This window comes from Piliocolobus tephrosceles, chromosome 7 (genome assembly GCF_002776525.5).
Source record: "Piliocolobus tephrosceles isolate RC106 chromosome 7, ASM277652v3, whole genome shotgun sequence".
NCBI classification, from domain to species: domain Eukaryota; kingdom Metazoa; phylum Chordata; class Mammalia; order Primates; family Cercopithecidae; genus Piliocolobus; species Piliocolobus tephrosceles.
In genome coordinates, this window is record NC_045440.1 from 24,512,811 (window position 1) to 24,531,584 (window position 18,774).

Sequence of the window (18,774 nt, forward strand, 5' to 3'; positions counted from 1 at the left end):
ACGCCCAGCTCTTAAGCACGCAGTCCACCACGTTTAGCTGGAGAGACGCCGGGCCACTTCTTGGGCCATATCCTTCTCATCACAAACTCAGGTTTCTCTTACAAACCACCCTTAGTGTCTGCAGTGCCCAGGACTCCCGCCTTGGTTCCTGGGGCCCACGCGAAAGTGACTTAACTTACCTAGATGGAACCAGCCCAATCGTGTCCCTCTGAACAGCGTGAACTTTCACCTCGGCTGAGCAGTAAGTCTGCACCGCTCTCCCTTTCTTTGTGGCCTCAGGGCTGACCCAAAGTGACAGCCCTTTTTACTTACTCTTCCTTTTTACTTACTTTCCTAAGTAGCAGTGCGAGTATTTTTTTTTTTTTTTTTTTTTGATAATGAGTCTTGCTCTGTTGTCCAGGCTTGGAGTGCAGTGGTGCGATCTAGGCTCACTGCGACCTCTGCCTCCCGGGTTCAAGCAGTTCTCACACCTCAGCCTCCCTCGTGGCTGGGATTACAGGCGCACACCACCACGCCTGGCTAATTTTGTATGTGTTTTTAGTAGAGATGGGGAATTCACCATGTTGGCCAGGCTGGTCTCGAACTCCTGACCTTGTGATCCGCCCACCTCAGCCTCCCAAAGTGCTGGGATTACAGGCGTGAGCCACGGTCCTCGGCCCTGGTATTCCTAAAAGACGTAGGACCCCACGAATCCCTGCAGGCGAGCACGTAAACTGGACTGCTGAGCCCGCCCCAGAGCTCTGGCGCTAGTGTGAGAGGCTGGGACACTGCCAGGTGCATACAGCCGCGGCCTGGCGCAGGCGGAGCGGGCAGATGGGGCGCCACGGCCAGACGCTGGAGCGGCGCAGGCCCTACCGGTCCGGACGCGGAGGGCGGGGCACGAGCGCAGCAGGAAGGGGGCGTGGCCAGGAGTCCGCCCGGCCGCTCCCCCTCCGCTCTCCGCCCTCCGCCCCAGCCCGGCGGCTCCGCCCCCTGCGTGACGTCACTGGCCAGGCCAGCCGGCGCCATTTTGAAAGTGGAGTCGCCTACCCCTGCCGCTGCCGCCGCAGCCGTCGCTGTCGTAGCCGCCGCCGCCGCTGCCGGAGAAAGAGCACGAGCGGGGAAGCCCCAGAGTGAAATCTAGCATCCTGCCGGCTGGTCTGCCCGCCCCTCCTTCCTTTTCCCCCGGCCCCCGTCCCCTCCCCCCGCAGGTGCCATCCGCCGCCATCCGCCCTCTCTACCCCCCCATCCCCAGGTGAGGGGGGTGAGTTCAGGAAGCGGAGACCCCGAGGAACCCAGCAGGGTCACCATTTGCAGCGCAACATGGCAGGTAAAGGAGAAATCCCCCTCGCCCCCTGACAAGGCACCGCTTCCTTCTTTCTCCCTCCATCACCCCCTAGCGACCGCCCGCGCCTTGCGCGGAGCCACAGGACGCCCCTCGGGTTTGAGGGAGTAGGGTCCAGAGGGGTGGGGTGGGGGCAGGGAGGGCTCCCGGGAGGCAAGTGGTCACGGTGAGAGTCACTGGGCTTGGAGAGCGGGGCTGGCGCCGTGGCGGGGGTGGGGGTGGGGTGTGCCGGCGAGCTTGGGGTGAGGCGTGGGTGGGGCGGGGTGGGGGTGCGTGCAGATTTGTCCCTCCCGCTCGGGAGCCGATCCTCTCCCACCTCCCCACCTCGCCCCTCGCCTTTATTTTTTTTTTACTGCAGATCTTCTTTTAATTTGTATTTTTTCCCCTGCTGCAAGTCTTCTTGGGTGTATATACACATTTATTTTGCGCCGAGAAGAGCGCTTTACAAGTTAAAATACAATGGGGGCATATGTGTATTTTTTCCCCCACTGTGGATGCCAGTATTTTTGAGACTGGAAGCCTAAATTTTTTGTTTCGAACCATTTCGTTTCCGTTTCTTCCCTCTTACCGCCGAAGAGTGCAAGGCCTTTCGTGTACAGCAAGTTGCATGAAAATAATTTAAACTTTCCGTTTAGTATGTTAGCTTTTTTGCAGATGTCCTTTTCCCAGAAGGGTTTGGTAGAGTTAGTTAAAATAGTTGCGGAGTTCAGAGATATAAATAGCAAGGAGGAGAGAGATTTAGGTAGAAGCTTTGAAAGGGAGGGGAAAGGATGTAGAGAGAAAATCAGTTTGGAAATAAATTTAGCAAGGAATAGGGGTGATGGGGGAGAGAGAAGTAATGTAATTGCTTTGAGAATTCTTTTTGTACATGTTGGTGTTGCTAGATCTTTTCCTTCATGTAGTAGAATCAATTCCAGATTTAGATTCAGTTTCTTTCTCCCTAGAGCCCCAGGACATTTTCACCATTTCGACCTCAGTATTTGCACGTGAAATAGAAACATTCCGAGATGAGACCAGTTTTCCGTGCTGTTATATTCATTATTCAGATAATTTGAAAAAGTTAACGTGTCGGATTGACTTAAGGTTTGCTATAAACAAGTTGCTTGTTGGCCTTGTTGAATAATGAAATGAGATTAAAATTGTTTTGCACGAGATGACATGTTAGCAAAATGAATTCTTTGCCAGGTCCTTTGGAGTCGAGGGATGAGGTGAAGGGAGGCAGAACAAGCTTCCTTTGACAGTCTCTTTAGCAGCATTCATTTCAGTTTCTTTTCCTCTCTGTCTGGAGCCAGTGATTTGCTGGTAATGAATGCAAAGAAATGGGTGTAGTGTTTGCTGTGTGTGCACTTTGGTGATAGGGTTCATATGAATCATTACTTCTTACCCAGGCAGTAATGTTCCCGAAGTTTTCTCTTCGTTCTATGTTTCATGGTAGTTAACCTTATTAACTCTTCTGCAGGCTTTTTGTACACTTAAAAAGAAAACTCTTTAACTCTTGGTATTTACTTTTTTTTCTGGTAGGTCTTGCCTGAATGTAAGGCTTTTACTGTATTTGAGAGGAGGTTTGTGAACAGATATATAATGAGCATAGATCATGTGCCTTTAAATACTTCATACCTGGAATGTTTGTTTTTTTCTTTTTAATACAGTACCAACTATTGGGGTCTAGTCTTTTTCCATACTGGTGCTCTTGGTGGTAGTTGTATGTGTGGGCAGAACTAGGCTGTAAGTATCATGCCAACCATGGATACCATCTCTGTGTTTATGAGAGTCAACATAAGCAGAACTCGGTTTTAATTGGTATGTTTTCTTTTTCCAGGAGCTGGAGGAGGGAATGATATTCAGTGGTGTTTTTCTCAGGTGAAAGGAGCAGTAGATGATGATGTAGCAGAAGGTAAGAAAGCGTTTAATAATGCAAATTTTGGATATATAATTTTTTCAGAAACGTTTCCTACTGAGGGATTTCCTTGAAGTCGAAACTGCTATAAATTCAAGATGATTTTGTGTTTATTGTCCAAGAAATGTAAGAACAGTTTTAAAAGTTACCTTTCTGAAAAACAGCCTTAAATTTCATTTGTTATTTATGCCTTGTTTTTATTATTTTTTCCTCTGAATTTATATGAAAGGTGATGAGACATACAAAATCCTCACGTGAAAGCTGTGAGCTGCATTTAAGGGTTTCTTTGTTATGTAAATTCCACATACAAATAAATGGTGATGCATTTTTATGTTTGTACATTGTTTTAGATAAGTAAATTGAAATAGGTGCCATCAACATTTGGTTCAGAAACATTCTTAACAACGTCTTTGATTTTTATAGGAAAATTTTTAACTACTTTTGAATTTGTCCACTTTGGGAGTGTGATGCTGATTGGCATATTCTGTGAAGAGATGATAGCTCAGATTATTCATTTTGTTGTCTTTCTGGTATTTAGGTGGATAAGACAGTAACAATGCTATGCACATATCGCTTGTCTTCTAGGAAGCGTATATTCTTGTGCAGGTGGAAACAGTGTTTGATCAGTTGAAGTACTTAGGTCTGATTTTCTACCCAAATTTGTTTACTAATGTGTTTCAGAAGTTTAAGTTTTGGAACTTCAAGGTTTTGCATTCATTTGAGATGGTCTTAGGCAGCAGAGGCATTTCCCGCAAAGTTGTTGCATTGTTTCATTCCTCATAAATGTTGAAGTTTGAGTTTTAATGGCATTGTGTGTCTTGAATTACAGTAGGGATGTTCCAAACAAAACTCAGATAAATTTAAGCATGTACTTTTTGAGTTTTAAAAATTTGGTGAAAATTCATAAACCTTTTCCCTAGATTGTATTGTTCTCATATTTCTGACCTGTCTGTAGGGTAGTCTTTTGGAGGTTTTTTTCAGGTGGTGGGTGGTAGCCGAATGCTTTTATTTGCTTGTGTCAGTGTCATTCTTAATGAAGTGTCTGTTTTAGAGTGTGGTGAATCCTATGGGAAGCCAACTGGCATAGGTTATACTTGTCATATTTTGCAGAGCTCGCTCACGTTCCTTTTCTTTTGAATTCTTATTTGTTTCTTAGATGAGAAACCAGAGACAAAAGAGACTGACTGATGGTCATGCAAATAGTGTAAATCAGGGTTTTCTGATGAAGTCAGTAGTGTTTGACTTGTTTAAAGAAATAAGTCCTAACTTCAAGGGAGGAGTTGTGTATTACTCATGTTGTAACTACATTACCTGTTGAATAGTAGACACTCCAGTATTGGATCATTAGTTCTGCGCAGTTGTGTAACACTCACCAAGTTATGAAAGTGCTGTATACTTGGAAAATATTCTTTGGTTGAATTCCATTTATTCCCTTAGGAAAGTTCCCCTAAATGCTGAGCACTGAGGGTGCTTGGTGTCTAGAACGTAAACTCTGCTCACAAGGAGCAGCTCATAGTTTGCTTGTTAAACATTAGGCAGAAAGACCACATGGCTTTTATTTAATGAGAAGAAATTGATATTTCAAACTGAAGATCATTTGTGTAACTGAACCAAATAGCTTGTGATATACATTAAGTCCTCCCTTAATGTTCTGTGACTTTAAGCAAAGAAAGTATTGTAACAAAAGATGCTGAGCAGAAAAAAAAGTCAAAGTTTTCAAGAACGTATTGAGGTGAAGTTAGGAGATAAATCAGTTATAGTTCCCCTTTGCTGATACTTAGTAGGTGCATTTTTCTACTGATTCATTAAATAATTTTCTTTAGAGGTTAAATATTTTAACGTAAGCATATTCTTAGCATCCTAAAATGCTGATACTTGGTATTTATATTTTAGTAAAATAACATATATCTTAGTAAAAATACGACTTGTTCTAATAGGTATCATTATACAAAATATTAAGTATAAAAATCCAATTTTCAAGTGACACCACTTTATTTTGGGTATTTCTGCATACTAGAGTTTGAATATTATAGTCTTGTTTGTTTTACTAGGGGAAGATTTGCTTTTCTGAAGTAAAATAAGATTATTAACACATTCCTTACCCCCTTAGGTTTAGACTGATCTCTTAAACAGGTTACCTGTAGCTCAACTTTTACTTGCCTGTTTTCTGTTGATGATACATCTTGATTATCTCCATATCGCCTGCCTTTCTCCCATCTACATGCGGTCAGCTGCCAGGGCATACCATTTTTACTCTGTAATGCCTTAATATTCTTTGCATACCTGCTTTCACTTCTGTTCAGGTTTCCACTCTCCCTCATCTGAGTTGCAAGTTCCTAAATTATTCCCTGCTTCTTCATCCTATGTTTTGCTTGAGAGTTAATCTTAAATGCAGTCCTAGTTTTGTCGTTTTCCTCATAAATCCACGGTGGATCACTGTATCCACTGGATTAGGAATTAAGTTCAAACATCTCTGTCTAGAATGTATGACCTTTGTCCAATATGGCCTCTCCTCTCAGTTTATTTGCTGCTATGGCTGATGACCCAGCTAAACAGATACTGTTGTTCAAAGGCGTTCTATGCTCTCATATTTTAGGGTCTTTGTTTTTGCTGCTTCCACCTTGGAATACCTGACGGTCCTCCCACAGTTCTCTTACCAGGATCCTGTTCATCCCTCAAATCATGCCTTTAACCTTTTTGCTAATTCCGTCTTTTGGAAATACCTGTTTTTAAAATCTTCCTTTATGGCACTTTATTACATAGATATCACATAGTACCCACATCTCTACTGTTACATACTACAAAGTTTAGTGCAGGACTGATTTATCTTCGTACCTTATGCAGGCATGAAACTGCTCTGTCTAGAACAATGCCTGGCAGACAGTAGTTGAATATTTGTTTGAATGAAGGGACATAAATGTTATTGTTCTTAGGTTTTGAAAGGGGAAGAGAAATGGTAAAGGGATGATTGAGGTGTACTTCTGGCAGTCATGGATTTAGTTATTTGGTAGACTTTTTAAAATAAAAATTTAAAACGCTGTGTGCAGAATCATTGGTAGGCTTTTTATAACCAGATTGATGATGTACAACCATATAATACAAAGAAATCAGGAGACCTTGTGTTTTTACGCTAGCTCCAGCACCAACTAGGGATAGTGTGTGTCACTGGGGATAAGTACTCCCCTGGGTTTCTGTGTGTTTAGTAATGGAATAATAAGAATGGATTAGGTGATTTCTGCTCTTCTTTATACTTTAATCTTGTTAATTTCCAAAAGCATCTAAAAACAGCCCAAAACCTTTTTTTTTTTTTTTTTTTTTTTGGTGAGACAGAGTCTCACTCTGTTAGGCTGGAGTGCAGTGGCGCAATCTCAACTCACTGCATCCTCCGCCTCCCGGGTTCAAGTGATTCTCCTGCCTCAGCCTCTTGAGAAGCTGGGACTACAGGCGCACGCCACCATGTCCGGCTCATTTTTGTATTTTTATTAGAGATGATTTTGCCATGTTGGCCAGGCTTGTTTTGAACTCCTGACCTCAAGTGATCCACCTGCCCCTCGGCCTCCCAAAGTGCTGAGATTACTGGTGTGAGCCACCAGCCACAGAATTATTACTACTGGTAATTAATACTACTGGTGTTTGAGATACTGGACTCTAGAGGCCTTAAAAAATAAATTATATTATTGCTAGTGATATAGTTTATATTTTTAATTTTTCTTTTATTGAAAACTTTCTTTCATGAGACAGTAGGTAAGAGCGCAGACTCAGGTGCTAGGCTACATGGTTTGAATCTTGCTCAGTCATTTATCAGTTGTGTGGTCCTCTCTTTGTGTCTAGCTCCCCTCTATAAAATGAGGATAACAATGAAACCTGTCTTTTTTACAGTGTTGTTTTGATGATTAAATGAGTTTATACACATAAAACAGAACAGTACCCAGCACAAAAGAGCCTTATGAGGATTTAGATACTATTACTTGAAACTTCATATTATTGTTACTTTGAAGGAAGAGTCTTTGGAGTATGAGTAAATTGGGGATTTGTCTTTAAAGCCTACTAAAAAGTTCTCAAAGTGAAGGAAATAGCATGTATGTGTGTTTTATACATACTCTTTGATTCCACTAATAATAAATTACAAAATACATTCAAAACTACCCTATAGATTTAGAGACACATATGAAGCTGGTAAAACTATGAAGAAAAGCTATGAAGTAAAAGGAAAAAAAGTACTGTAAAAAGTACTGTAAAAGTCAGTATAGTGGCTACTTTTAAGCTGTTGGAAGGGAGTTGTGATTGGGAAGGGTGGGGGAGGCCCTTGGGTGCCATCTTGACTGGGATGGTGGTTGTACAGATGTTTGTAAAGACTAACCTCGGCATTTTTGTTTCAATTTTTGTTTTTCTTTTCTGTTAAATTTTACAATAAGAGGATTTTAGAAATCTAATACGGTACCAAAGGGTTTAGGATGAAAAATGGCAGTCCCCTACCTCCCCACTCCCTAATCCCTAGTCCGTCTCCTAAGAGCAGTTGTTCAGCTCTGCTGGATTCCTTGGTGCGTCATTTCCTTTTTGGGTATAAAATGATATTTCTGTATCTTGTCAATTTTAGCATTTCCAGCTGACTTGCTCCTCTAGTAGGTGATAACTAAGCTGTTCACATTATCGCCCCCATTTCTGTCCCTGTTGTGCCCCAATGTTACATCACACACTATGATTAAATTAGATGTCAGTGCTTAAGTTGTTATGACCGTGCACATGTTCTGTACTAAACCAGAAGTGCTCTACGATGTTTATTTCATCCTGAAGGTAATGCAGTAATTGCTTGTTTGTTAAGTTGACTACTATTTGTTTTTTTAAAAAACTTCATCTGGAAAGTATGTGGAATAGTACAATGAACTCCTGTCACCCATCATTGTCAACAGCCAGTGCTGCCCCATTTATGCTTCCATCACTTGACCTGTTCCCATCCTTTTGTTATTTAATAATGTAATATTTGTTTTTAAAATCTGGATTTGACAAAATAGACAAGTTCATTTTTTAATATCAAACCGTAAGAAATTTTTTCTAATGATTTTGATAATGTGTTTAAATTTTACTTGCAGAAATAAATTATTAAAGATTCAGATACATGTGGGTAATCTGAAGTGTGTAATATTTGGTCAAAATAATGGAACAGGTCAGGTGCAGTGGATCATGCCTGGAATCCCAGCACTTTGGGAGGCCAGGCAAGAGGATCTCTTGAATCCAGAAGTTTGAGACCAGTCTGGACAACGTAGTGAGACCTTGTCTCTACAAAAAATAAAAATATTAGCAGGGCATGGCGGCGTGCAACTGTAGTCCCAGCTACTCAGGAGACTGAGGCTTAAGCCTGAGAGGTCCGCTACAGTTAGGCTGTGATTGTGCCACTAGACTCCAGCCTGGACAATAGAGTAAGACTCTGTTTTAAAAAAAAAGGAACAACTTAACCATTCAAGATAGTTATTTTAATTATTTTAATATACATTTTCATTGTTTCATTGTTTAGTAATCTTAAAATATCAGATGTTATTAAATATTTAATAATGAACCTTATCTCCATATTTGATAGTCTTAAACTTTCATAGGTAATTATTTTAGGATATTATCTTATGAAGTCTGATTTTATGAAACTTGGATCCAAGTGCATTGTGTGTTTTCAACTCTTTGCTTTCTGTTTACTTTTGGTAGGATTTAGCCTTGTGGACTGGGTCTTGAAAAATATTTTTTAAATGGTAGAGGCTAAAATATGCACCAAATAAGGACATAAGTAAAAATTTGAGAAACAGTCCATATTTTGATATCACACACAGTTTAATGGTTTTAGTCCGTATCATATGTTTAATGCTATAATATGAACAGAATTTAAAATCATGTCTCTTCTGCATCTTTTTTTTTGTTTGTTTGTTAAAGACGAGGTCTTGCTATGTTGCCCAGGCCGTCTTCTGTGTTTCTTAGAGTAGTATGCATGTTAGATTTAGGCAGTGAGGTAAGTTAGTAGAAAAAAATAGTAGAACCCTGTTGTTTTGTGGATTTAAAAATAGTGGCGCATTAGCTGTATTCCGAAACCTAATGACCTGTGGTGAAGGTCTTAGTTAATATCCTTACCTTGTATGACATGTGACATTTCTTTTTCTTAACACTAGTATTACTACTTACTGAAGTCTAGTAGACCTCACTCAGTACAGCCACTTAAAGTAGTAGTGTCAATTTACCCATTAAATACCATGAATGATAGTATCTGTTTAGCATCAAATAGTGTTCTTGCTTTATTTTAAAATACTAAGTTTTTTCACATTCATTTGACAAACGATTATGAGAGATCAAGGCCATTGAAAACATATTGCTGAAATTTTGTCTTGTTATTAAAATAAACCAAAAATTAGTCTTGGATGTTTCTTAGTACTCCGTAATAGTGAATGACATATTAAAATCAAGTTATTGAAAATTGTGGAATAAGCAGAATGATGAGAGGTTGAAGCAGAAATTCATTAAATCAATGAAGAGGTTACAATATGTTACATATTTGCATATAAATGTTTGCCTAATTTATCTTAAAGTTGAGTTGTAGGAAGAAAGGTAAGTTTCTTAATGCTGTTAAATAGGAAAACTGAAGGGCTGAAAATAGCTAAAAAATTTTAGCTAATATTCTCAACTATAATCTTGTTGCCCTTTAAGATGAAGATGGAAATTATAATTAAGTAATCAAGTATCCATAAGGTGCTTCCTCAGCAGACGGAAAGAAAAGTAAAAGCTGGCCGGCCATGGTGGCTCACGCCTGTAATCTCAGCATTTTGGAAGGTGGAGGCAGGTGGATCACAAGGTCAGGAGTTTGAAACCAGCCTGGCCAATATAGTGAAACCCCATCTCCACTAAAAATACAAAAATTAGCCAGGTGTGGTGGCGTGTGCCTGTAGTCCCAGCTACTCAGGCTGAGGCAGAAGAATGGCTTGAATCTGGGACGTGGAGGTTGCAGTGAGCCGAGATCGTGCCACTTGCACTCCAGCTTAGGCAACAGAGCAAGACTCCATCTCAGAAAAGAAAAAGCCTGGGTGCAAATTAGATTTTCTATAAATAAACTGCTGTATAGTCATTGTAAGGAAGGCATGGCATGGCCATCTTGAGTAACCTACATTTTTTGAGTGCTTAACTATGTACCAGGCATTGTTTTAGGTGCTTTACATCTATTAATTTACTGTTCTTCACAAAAACCCTGTGAAATAAGTAGACTGGTGGGAAAGTTAATTAACAATATAATCTTGAGTAGGTGATGAAGCTGGGATTCTTACCTCAGACCTTTCACTTTTCCTAATATAATTTTGTTTGAAAACTTGATCTCCTTTTAGTTCAGGTGAAGGTGTTTGATGTTGTTGAACTGCAGCTCTTATTTATAACAAGGTTTGTTTGTAATGCCTAGTAGGTAATTTTTATTTTGAAGTAATCAAATATAATTTGGAGATTTATTGAATTTTCTGCTAATGACATTCTTTTGAGACAGAGTCTTGCTCTGTCACCCTGGCTGGAGTGAAGTGGCATGATCACGGCTCACTGCAGCCTCAACCTCCCAGGATCAAGTGATCCTCCTGCCCCAGCCTCCTGAGTAGCTGGGACTACAGGCACAGGCCACCATGCCTGGCTAGTTTTTAAAAATTTTTTTTGTAGAGACAGGTCTCAACATGTTGCCCAGGCTGGTCTGCTAATGGCATTTGTTGGCTGAGATGTGCTGTCTGTAGATGGGTTATAAGGGCTTTGTTAACCCTCTGATGATGTGTGTGAAATTGTGTGATTGTACATATGTGCATTTTTCTGGTCAGAGTCCATAGCTGCCATCAAAATTGATACCATGTAGTCCAGTGGTTCTCTAAGTGTGGTCTGGCAACCCCTGAACTCATTCAAACTGTCTGTGAAGTCAAAACTATTTTCACAGTAGTACTCAGATGATACTTGCCTTTTTCATTACACTTTGCAGCAGTGGTACAGAAGCCATCTTAGCATGAGATCAAGACAGTGGCACAGAAGGGTACTTGTAGAGGTAATCTTCATCACCATGTACCAGCAGTTTAAAAAACTATCAGTTTTAAGAATGTCCTTGAAGCAGTAAAAACTTAATTTTATTAAATTCTACTTGAACACGTCTATTTGATGTTCTGCGTGACAGAATGGAAGGTATACCTAGAGCACTTCTGCAAGGGAGCAAAGTACAGTGGTTGTCTGGAGGAACAGCATTGGTACAGCTGTTTGAGTTTCAACTGCTGTTTTCATGGAACATCATTTTTATTTGAAATAACTGGTAAACTATGGTTATTCGGACTTGGATATTTGGTGGAGATTTTCTCAAAAGAACAGTGAAACTGTTGCTTCAGTAGACAGTGTTTGTTGCCCATGATGAAATTTGAGCTTTCAAGCAAAAATTAGAATTTTGGAAAACACATGTCTGTAATTGTGAGCTTGACAGCCTCCCAGTACTTCAAAGATTTTTTCAAATAAAATCAGTAGTCATATTAATGAATGTGATTTTTTGATACTATGTAATATGTCAACATTTGGAAGATCTGTATAACTCAGTGAGTCAGCCTTCTAGGAGTGACCAATGCATGTGATGTTAAACAGTCATACATCAATAAAAGTGCATGCTAGAGCATTGAATTTTAATGTGACAGACTACCGATATGTTTTCAGATTCCACAAACCTTTTAAGAATCTACCAGTGAGGAGTTTTGGTGTCGTATCAAAGGTATATCCATAACTACCTGAAAAACCTATTAAAATATTCCTCCCTTTCTAACTACATGTCTGAGTGAGGCTGGATTTTCTTCACATATTTAATCGACAAAGCATATTGTGGTACAGTATATTGAATACAGAAGCAGTTAAGAGAACCTTCATTCTGTTAGGCCAGATATTAAAGAGATTTGCAGCAGTGTAAAGCAGTGTCATTAATTTTGTTGGTGGGGGGGGTATAGTCATTTTTCATAAAATTTTTTTTAATGTGTGAGGTTTATTACTATTTTACAATGAAGAAATATTTTAAAGTTTAAAAGCTCTTTGGTGGTTTAAGATTTTAAGAGTTAAGGGGATCTGTCATTCAGAAAATTTGACAGTTGTTGGTTTAGTCTGTTCATAGATTTCATTTTAGTAATAATGCTTTACAAGTCTCATGAACCACAAGATAAGTGATCAGAACAGTGTACTGCTTTTGTGCATGAATGTCTTTAAAAAATTGCCTATAAAAGTAGTTTCTGTGACTTGAAATTGTTTCAGTCTCCTCCCTCCCTGTTCTTTTCTCCTCCCTCCCTGTTCTTTTCTCCTCCCTCCCTGTTCTTTTAGATACCGAATTAGATCTGCCTTAAGCTCTTTCAGCTGGTGATCTTGGTGAAGGAAGAATACCTTCAGGACGTTAAAGTATCTATTTTTAGATACTTACTCTCCCTTACAGAGATTACTCTTACTCTCCCTTACAGAGATTAAATACCAGTAATAGATTTGTCAGAATAAAATAATTTTTTACGGTTTTCCCCACAGTGTCTGCTCAGGTTCAACTATCAGGAACACTGAAATTCTCACAGCCTAATTTAGTGCCATCCTGGGTTGCCTGCCTCCTCATTAGAAGTGAGTTGGTGACCTTGACATTGTATTTATTTTGAGCCCAACATGTAGCAGTTTGGTGATGTGTGGTCTGTTCTAGGAAAGAAGGCATAAAATGGGCTTGGTAACTCTCTGTTTCCCAACTTAACTGTTAAAGGGAAGGGAGAGAGGGAACAATGTTTTTCTGAAAATCCTGAAAGGAACAACATAATTCCATTTCAAATAGTTAAATTTCCCATTCTGAAGATGTAGTATCAACTATTGCTTAATATTTTCAGTATTTTTGTGGCTGTTTTCTACGCTTGAATGCCAGAGTTTGTAGACTTTTAACAGTCTTCTGTCCAGTTTTAAACACGGAATGTAATTTTAAAAAACTCAGCAAATTTTTAAAAATTAATGTGAATGTTTTTAGTTAATGTTGGCAGTAGTTGATTACAATATCATCTAGATCTTTGCTCTTGGCAAATGTGGAATCCTTGGCAAGTCGTTGAATACTTCTGTATAGCACATTGCCGGGAGTTACACTCTTGTAGCTTTTAGTTTCTATTGGTTAAATCCTCTCTGTATGTTCAAATACCAGATGGAGTTTTCTCTTCTGGAATCTTTGAATTATCTCTTTTTATCCAGTTCACAGGGTCTGTGGACCAGTGATCTGGTTTAAGAACTTCTGCTCTGATCTTGTAGTTATGCCTGTGTTTACACGCTTACTGAAACTTATTTATTGGACTGTAAATTTGGAAGAATCAAGGATATTTGTGTGGTAATAATGGTGTTTAGACTATTCAGGAGGGTATTTTTTCTTATCAGTCCTCTTATTACTTTTTCCTGAGATAATATGGGAGGGATTAATCTTCTCTAAAATACTAGACTTGACAGATTTAGTGCATTCCCATCTTTTTTCCCCCCCTTTATTGAAAACTGTCTCTCATTGGTAAAAACATTAGAGGGATATATTGGATTTTGAGCCAGTTGCTTATTTTATACTTTAATCAGAAGGAAATTTAAGTTCTTCAATAGCTTGTGTTAAGAGAGAAATCAGAGTAGGTAAAAAGGATTGGGGGCAAAATTTTAAAAATTTTCTAAAGATCCAGAAGAACATGGTTAGATCTGGAACAGTGTTACTTTTCATAACCTGCCATTGCAGGCTCGTTGTAGGTCTGCTCTGCATGAAAGTAGAAATAGTACCTTTTTTTGGTGTTACCCTGTGTGTCTGTTTTTTTCTGCTTACCACAAGGTAAGATTCTTAAGGGTAGATGACTTTCTAAGGTAACATAAGAGGAATCTTTCCTTTTAGCTAATAGAGTGGGAAGACTCTAATTCAAGAGAAACAGGCTATTGTAGGCAATGAATAGTTGTGAACAAATTTCTTATCAAGGCATGCAACATGCAAAAATGGTTGTTAAAGGAATTGGTAGTAGCAAAGGCATTGCTTGTTCTTTTTTCTCCTTGACATAAAGTGAGCGTTGTTTTTTTTTCTAGCAACAGAACCAATTTTTAGTGAAAATTTTTAGCTACCTAATGTTTTTATGCATATTGTAGAAAACACATAACATAATAAAATTTGCCATCTTAACCGTTTTCAAATACACCATTCAGTAGTGTTAACTTTATTCATACCGTGAAACAGATCCTCAGAACTTTTTCGTCTTGCAAAACTGAAACTCTATACCCATTAAACAACTCCCTTTTTCCCCTCCCCTCAGCTCTTGGCAGCTATCATTCTACTTTCTGTTTCTGCAAATTTGACTACTTTAGAGTCCTCCTCCAAGTGGAATTATACAGTCTTTTTGTGACTGGCTTATTTCATAATGTCTTCAGGGTTCATCCCTGTTGTAGTATGTGACAGGATTTCCTTCCTTTTTAAGGCTGAATAATAGACCATTGTGTGTATATATCCCTTTTGTTTATTCATTCATCCTTTGATGGACATGTTGGTTGCTTTAAGAAGCGAGCTCCTAGTCTTTTTATATATATCGGGTTCTGTGGGAAGGATCAAAGTAGGTACTTTGTGTAATTAATTTTAGTAGTCTAGGTAGAACATGAAAGTGTCAGTTTAAAGGATTTAGACATTGGTGTAGTTTTATTTTTAAAACTGTTTGATTGAATCTGCATCTCTGATTTTTATGGGGAGGGGATAGAGCTAAGGTGAGACTTTGTTCAGCCAGAACTCAACAGGTATCTGTTGAGTTCCAGTGCTGTGGAGAATGTGAAGGAGATAGAAGATATTGTTCCTTCTAGGTACACTGGAGGTTCATTTTATTGAAATAAACATTTCCCATAGCACTTGGCTTTTGGTATTACACCTATTTATGGTACTGTGAAAACCTCTAATCATGTGTAAAAATTTTACGGGTAATACTAGAGTCTGAGTAGTAAATTACTCTCCCTTTTCTAAGTTGATTTTATGCTGCTTGATATTGAGATGGGATGTAGTACAAATATTTACTTGTTTCTTGGAGTTAAATTTTAAAAAGTCCCATATTGCAGGTCTAAGACCATAAATTTGTCTTTTACTGCTTTCAAATGGTCATGAGTTGGAATTTTCTAATTAATATTTTGAGAGACTTCCCTAGGTGAATGTTTATGGTAGCCTCCAAGCTACCATACCGTGATTTTTACTATTTTGTTAGTTCCTTAAACACTGAATTACTTTCTGACCCAGCAGTTCTACTCCCAGGTGTATATCTAAGAGAATTGAAAACATGTCCACCCAAAACCTGGTAAATGAATGTTGCTAGGACCCTTCCTCACTCATGATAGCCAAAAAGTGGAAACAACGCCAAGTCTCTATCAACTGATGAATGGATAAAGGTGGTGTATCCATACAATGGTATGTTACTCAGACACTAAAAGGAATGAAGTGCTGATATGTTTCAACATGGATAGATTTTAAAAAACGTTCTAAGTAAAGGAGCCAGTTACAAAAGACCATAGAGTTTATGATTCCATTTACATGAAATGTCCAAAATAGGCAAACCTGTAGAGACAGAAAGTAGATTAGTGTTTGCCAGGAGCGGTGTGAGGGAAAGGGAGTTGAGAATAAGGGCAGTGATTGCCATTGGGTGCAGGGTTTCTCTAAGGGGTGATGGAAATGTTCTGGAATTAAATAGTAGTGATGAATATATTAAAAAGCCACTGAATTGTGCACTGATTTTGGAAAAAATACTAGTAAAACAATAAAAATTAAATGGGAGCAAAGAGGTAGGATTTACTTTTTTTTTAAAAATGAATTTCTAGGGTGGGCATGGTGGCTCATGCCTATAATCCCAGCACTTTGGGAAGCCAAAGTAGGTGGATCACCTGAGGTCAGGAGTTCGAAACCAGCCTGGCCAACATGAAACGCTGTCTCTAGAAAAAATAAATTAGCTGGGTGTGGTGGCACGTGCCTGTAATCCCAGCCACTCAGGAGGCTGAGACAGGAGAATTTCTTGAACCCAGGAGGTGGAGGTTGCAGTGAGCCGAGATCATGTTACTGCCCTCCAGCCTGGGCAACAGAGCAAGACTCTGTCTCAGGGGGAAAAAAAAGAAAAAGAGTTTCTAGGCTGGGCATGGTTATTCACATCTGTAATCCCAGCACTTTGGGAAGCCAAGGCGGGTGGATCACTTGAGGTCAGGTGTTCGAGACTAGCCTGGCCAGCATGGTGAAACGCCATCTCTACTAAAAATACAAAAATTAGCTGGGCTTGGTGGCGCTTGCCTGTAATCCCAGCTACTCAGAAGGTTGAGGCACGAGGCACAAGAATTGCTTGAACCCAGGAGGTGAAGGTTGCAGTGAGCCAAGATCGCGCCACTGTACTCCAGCCAGCCTGGGTGACAGAGCTAGACTCGGTCTCAAAAAAAAAAAAAAAAAAAAGTTTTCTACAGCCAATAAACTGCATTTACAAAAGAAAAACATTCATTTTGCAGCACTGTACTTCTAAGTCACACACAGACTACATTTACATCTAACTTTCCCCACTGTATTAATCAAATCTAGTTTGTACATCTGTTTTACAAACCAAATATAGGTAAAGGTTTTTATGTTTTAATAACTAGGTTAAGAAAATCTAATAAAGGCTGGACATGGTGATGCACGCCTATAGTCCCAGCTACTCAGGAGGCCAAGGCAGGAGGATTGCTTGAGCCCAGGAGTTCGAGGTTACAGTAAGCCATGATTGTGCCACTACACGCCAGCCTGGGTGACAGAAAAAAAAAATTGATACATATATAGAATAGTAAATCAAGAGGAATACAGCAAATGTATGCTTCTCTCTTCTTTGTCCCAGTTTCTTTGTCGTCTCACCAGAGATGCCATCACAGGTTTCTTATATATCGTCCGGAAGCTTTTTATTTTGTATTTGCATGTGTTTTTAACAGCACATCTTTATCATTTTGGACTTGAAAGTAGGAAAATGTATTTTAGGAGTCCATGAATTATTAGGCAAGGTCTATAGGCCCTGCCTTAAAGAGGATCTGATGAGTTGCCTGAGAAATTAGTATTTTCTTTTAATCAGTAGATTAAAACCATACAGATTTCTATGTGGAGAGTTGCTGAGAAGGTTGTACACATTTGAAATTTACATCTAGATGTGCAATTAGTGGACTCTAAACAAAGCTAAGTAAAATCTATAATACCTAAGATATCTAAGTCTTTAAAAATAACAGTTTGGGTTCATAGATACTGGAGTCTTTGGGTTGTAGACCTCAACTCTTTCTTCTTTCTCCACTTGAATCTGATTGTTCCTGGCAGTATGTAAAGTGACCGGTTCATTTTGGTGATTTATTTGATTAAGACTATACTACACATTATAGAATAGGCTAGATCCTGAAGACATAATGTGTGTTCTTAACTGTTCAGTTAACACGTAGGCCTTATTGGTCACTTGTCCACCATGTCTAATTCTCAACCTAATTTCTTGGGAGTTTTGTTAATATTCCTTAAAATGCCAAAACGTCATGATTTGTATACTGCTCAGATTGTATACTGCTCAGATTGATGAGAATAAAGCTTTATTAAATTCTTGCTATGCAAAAGTTTTTTAATCTTTAAGAATTTTTATTAAAGGAAAAATAACTGATTATAAATGAGAAATTTAAAAAATAAGTGCTCAAGAAACTGAGCTGCCTGTGTGTATAAGTGCTTTATATGTATTATGTCATTTAATCTTCTCACTCTGAGGATAAATTATTACTTTCATTTTATAGATGAGGAAGTCGAGGCTTAGATAATGTAACTTGCTAAAGGTCACGTAGTTGGAAAGTGGGGGAGTGAGGTGTTGAACATTGTTGGTTCTTCTGACAGCCCATGTACTGTATGTAAATGAAAAAATAAAATCAAATACAGGCATACCTCAGAGATACTGCTGCTTTGGTTCCAGATCACTGTAATAAAGCAAATATTGCAGTAAGATGAGTCACAAATTTTTGGTTTCCCAGAGGACATAAAAGTTACGTTTATACTATCCTGTAGTCTGTTAAGTGTACAGTAGCATTGTGTCTGAAACAGTGTACATGACAGTTAAAAAGTACATTATTGCTAAAAAATGTTAATAGTTGTCTGAGCCTTCAGCAAGTAGTACATTTTTTGCCCCTGGAGGATCTTGTCTTAATGTTGATGGCTGTTGACTGATCAGGGTGGTGTTTGCCGAAGGTTGGAGTGACTATGGCACTTCTTAAAGAGTGCCAAATGAAGTTTGCTGCATCAGTTGACGAAATATTTCTCTGTAGCATGCGATGCTCTTTAATAGCATTTTACCTGCAGTACAAGGTCTTTCAAAATTGGAGACAATTCTTTAACCCTACTGCTGCTTTATCAACTAAGTTTATATAATGTTCTAAATTTTGTTTGTTTCATTTCAACAGTGTTCACAGCGTCATCACCAGCAGTAGATTCCATCTCAAGAAACCATTTTCTTTAATTAAAAAGAAACTGCTCATCTATTGATGGTATCATGAAATTGGAACAATATATCTTTAGGCTCCATTT

At 39.0% G+C, this 18,774-nt stretch overlaps 1 protein-coding gene across 3 annotated transcripts in view; it reads left to right on the forward strand.

Annotated features, from left to right (window-relative positions):
• Nucleotides 1–976: 976 nt before the first annotated feature.
• The window catches only part of PPP2R2A (protein phosphatase 2 regulatory subunit Balpha), an 82,174-nt gene continuing 64,376 nt past the window's right edge, over nt 977–18,774 (forward strand). For 2 of the 3 annotated variants that reach the window (XM_023216766.1, XM_023216765.1), the window contains exons 1-2: nt 983–1,309; nt 3,144–3,218. Coding sequence is in view for 2 of the 3 variants with exons in the window: in XM_023216765.1 (XP_023072533.1) it covers nt 1,303–1,309; nt 3,144–3,218 (82 nt within the window). In the remaining variant the exon portion in view is untranslated. Of the gene's footprint in view, nt 1,310–3,143; nt 3,219–18,774 lie in introns of all 3 variants that reach the window. The other variant, XM_023216764.1, reaches the window with a different exon arrangement.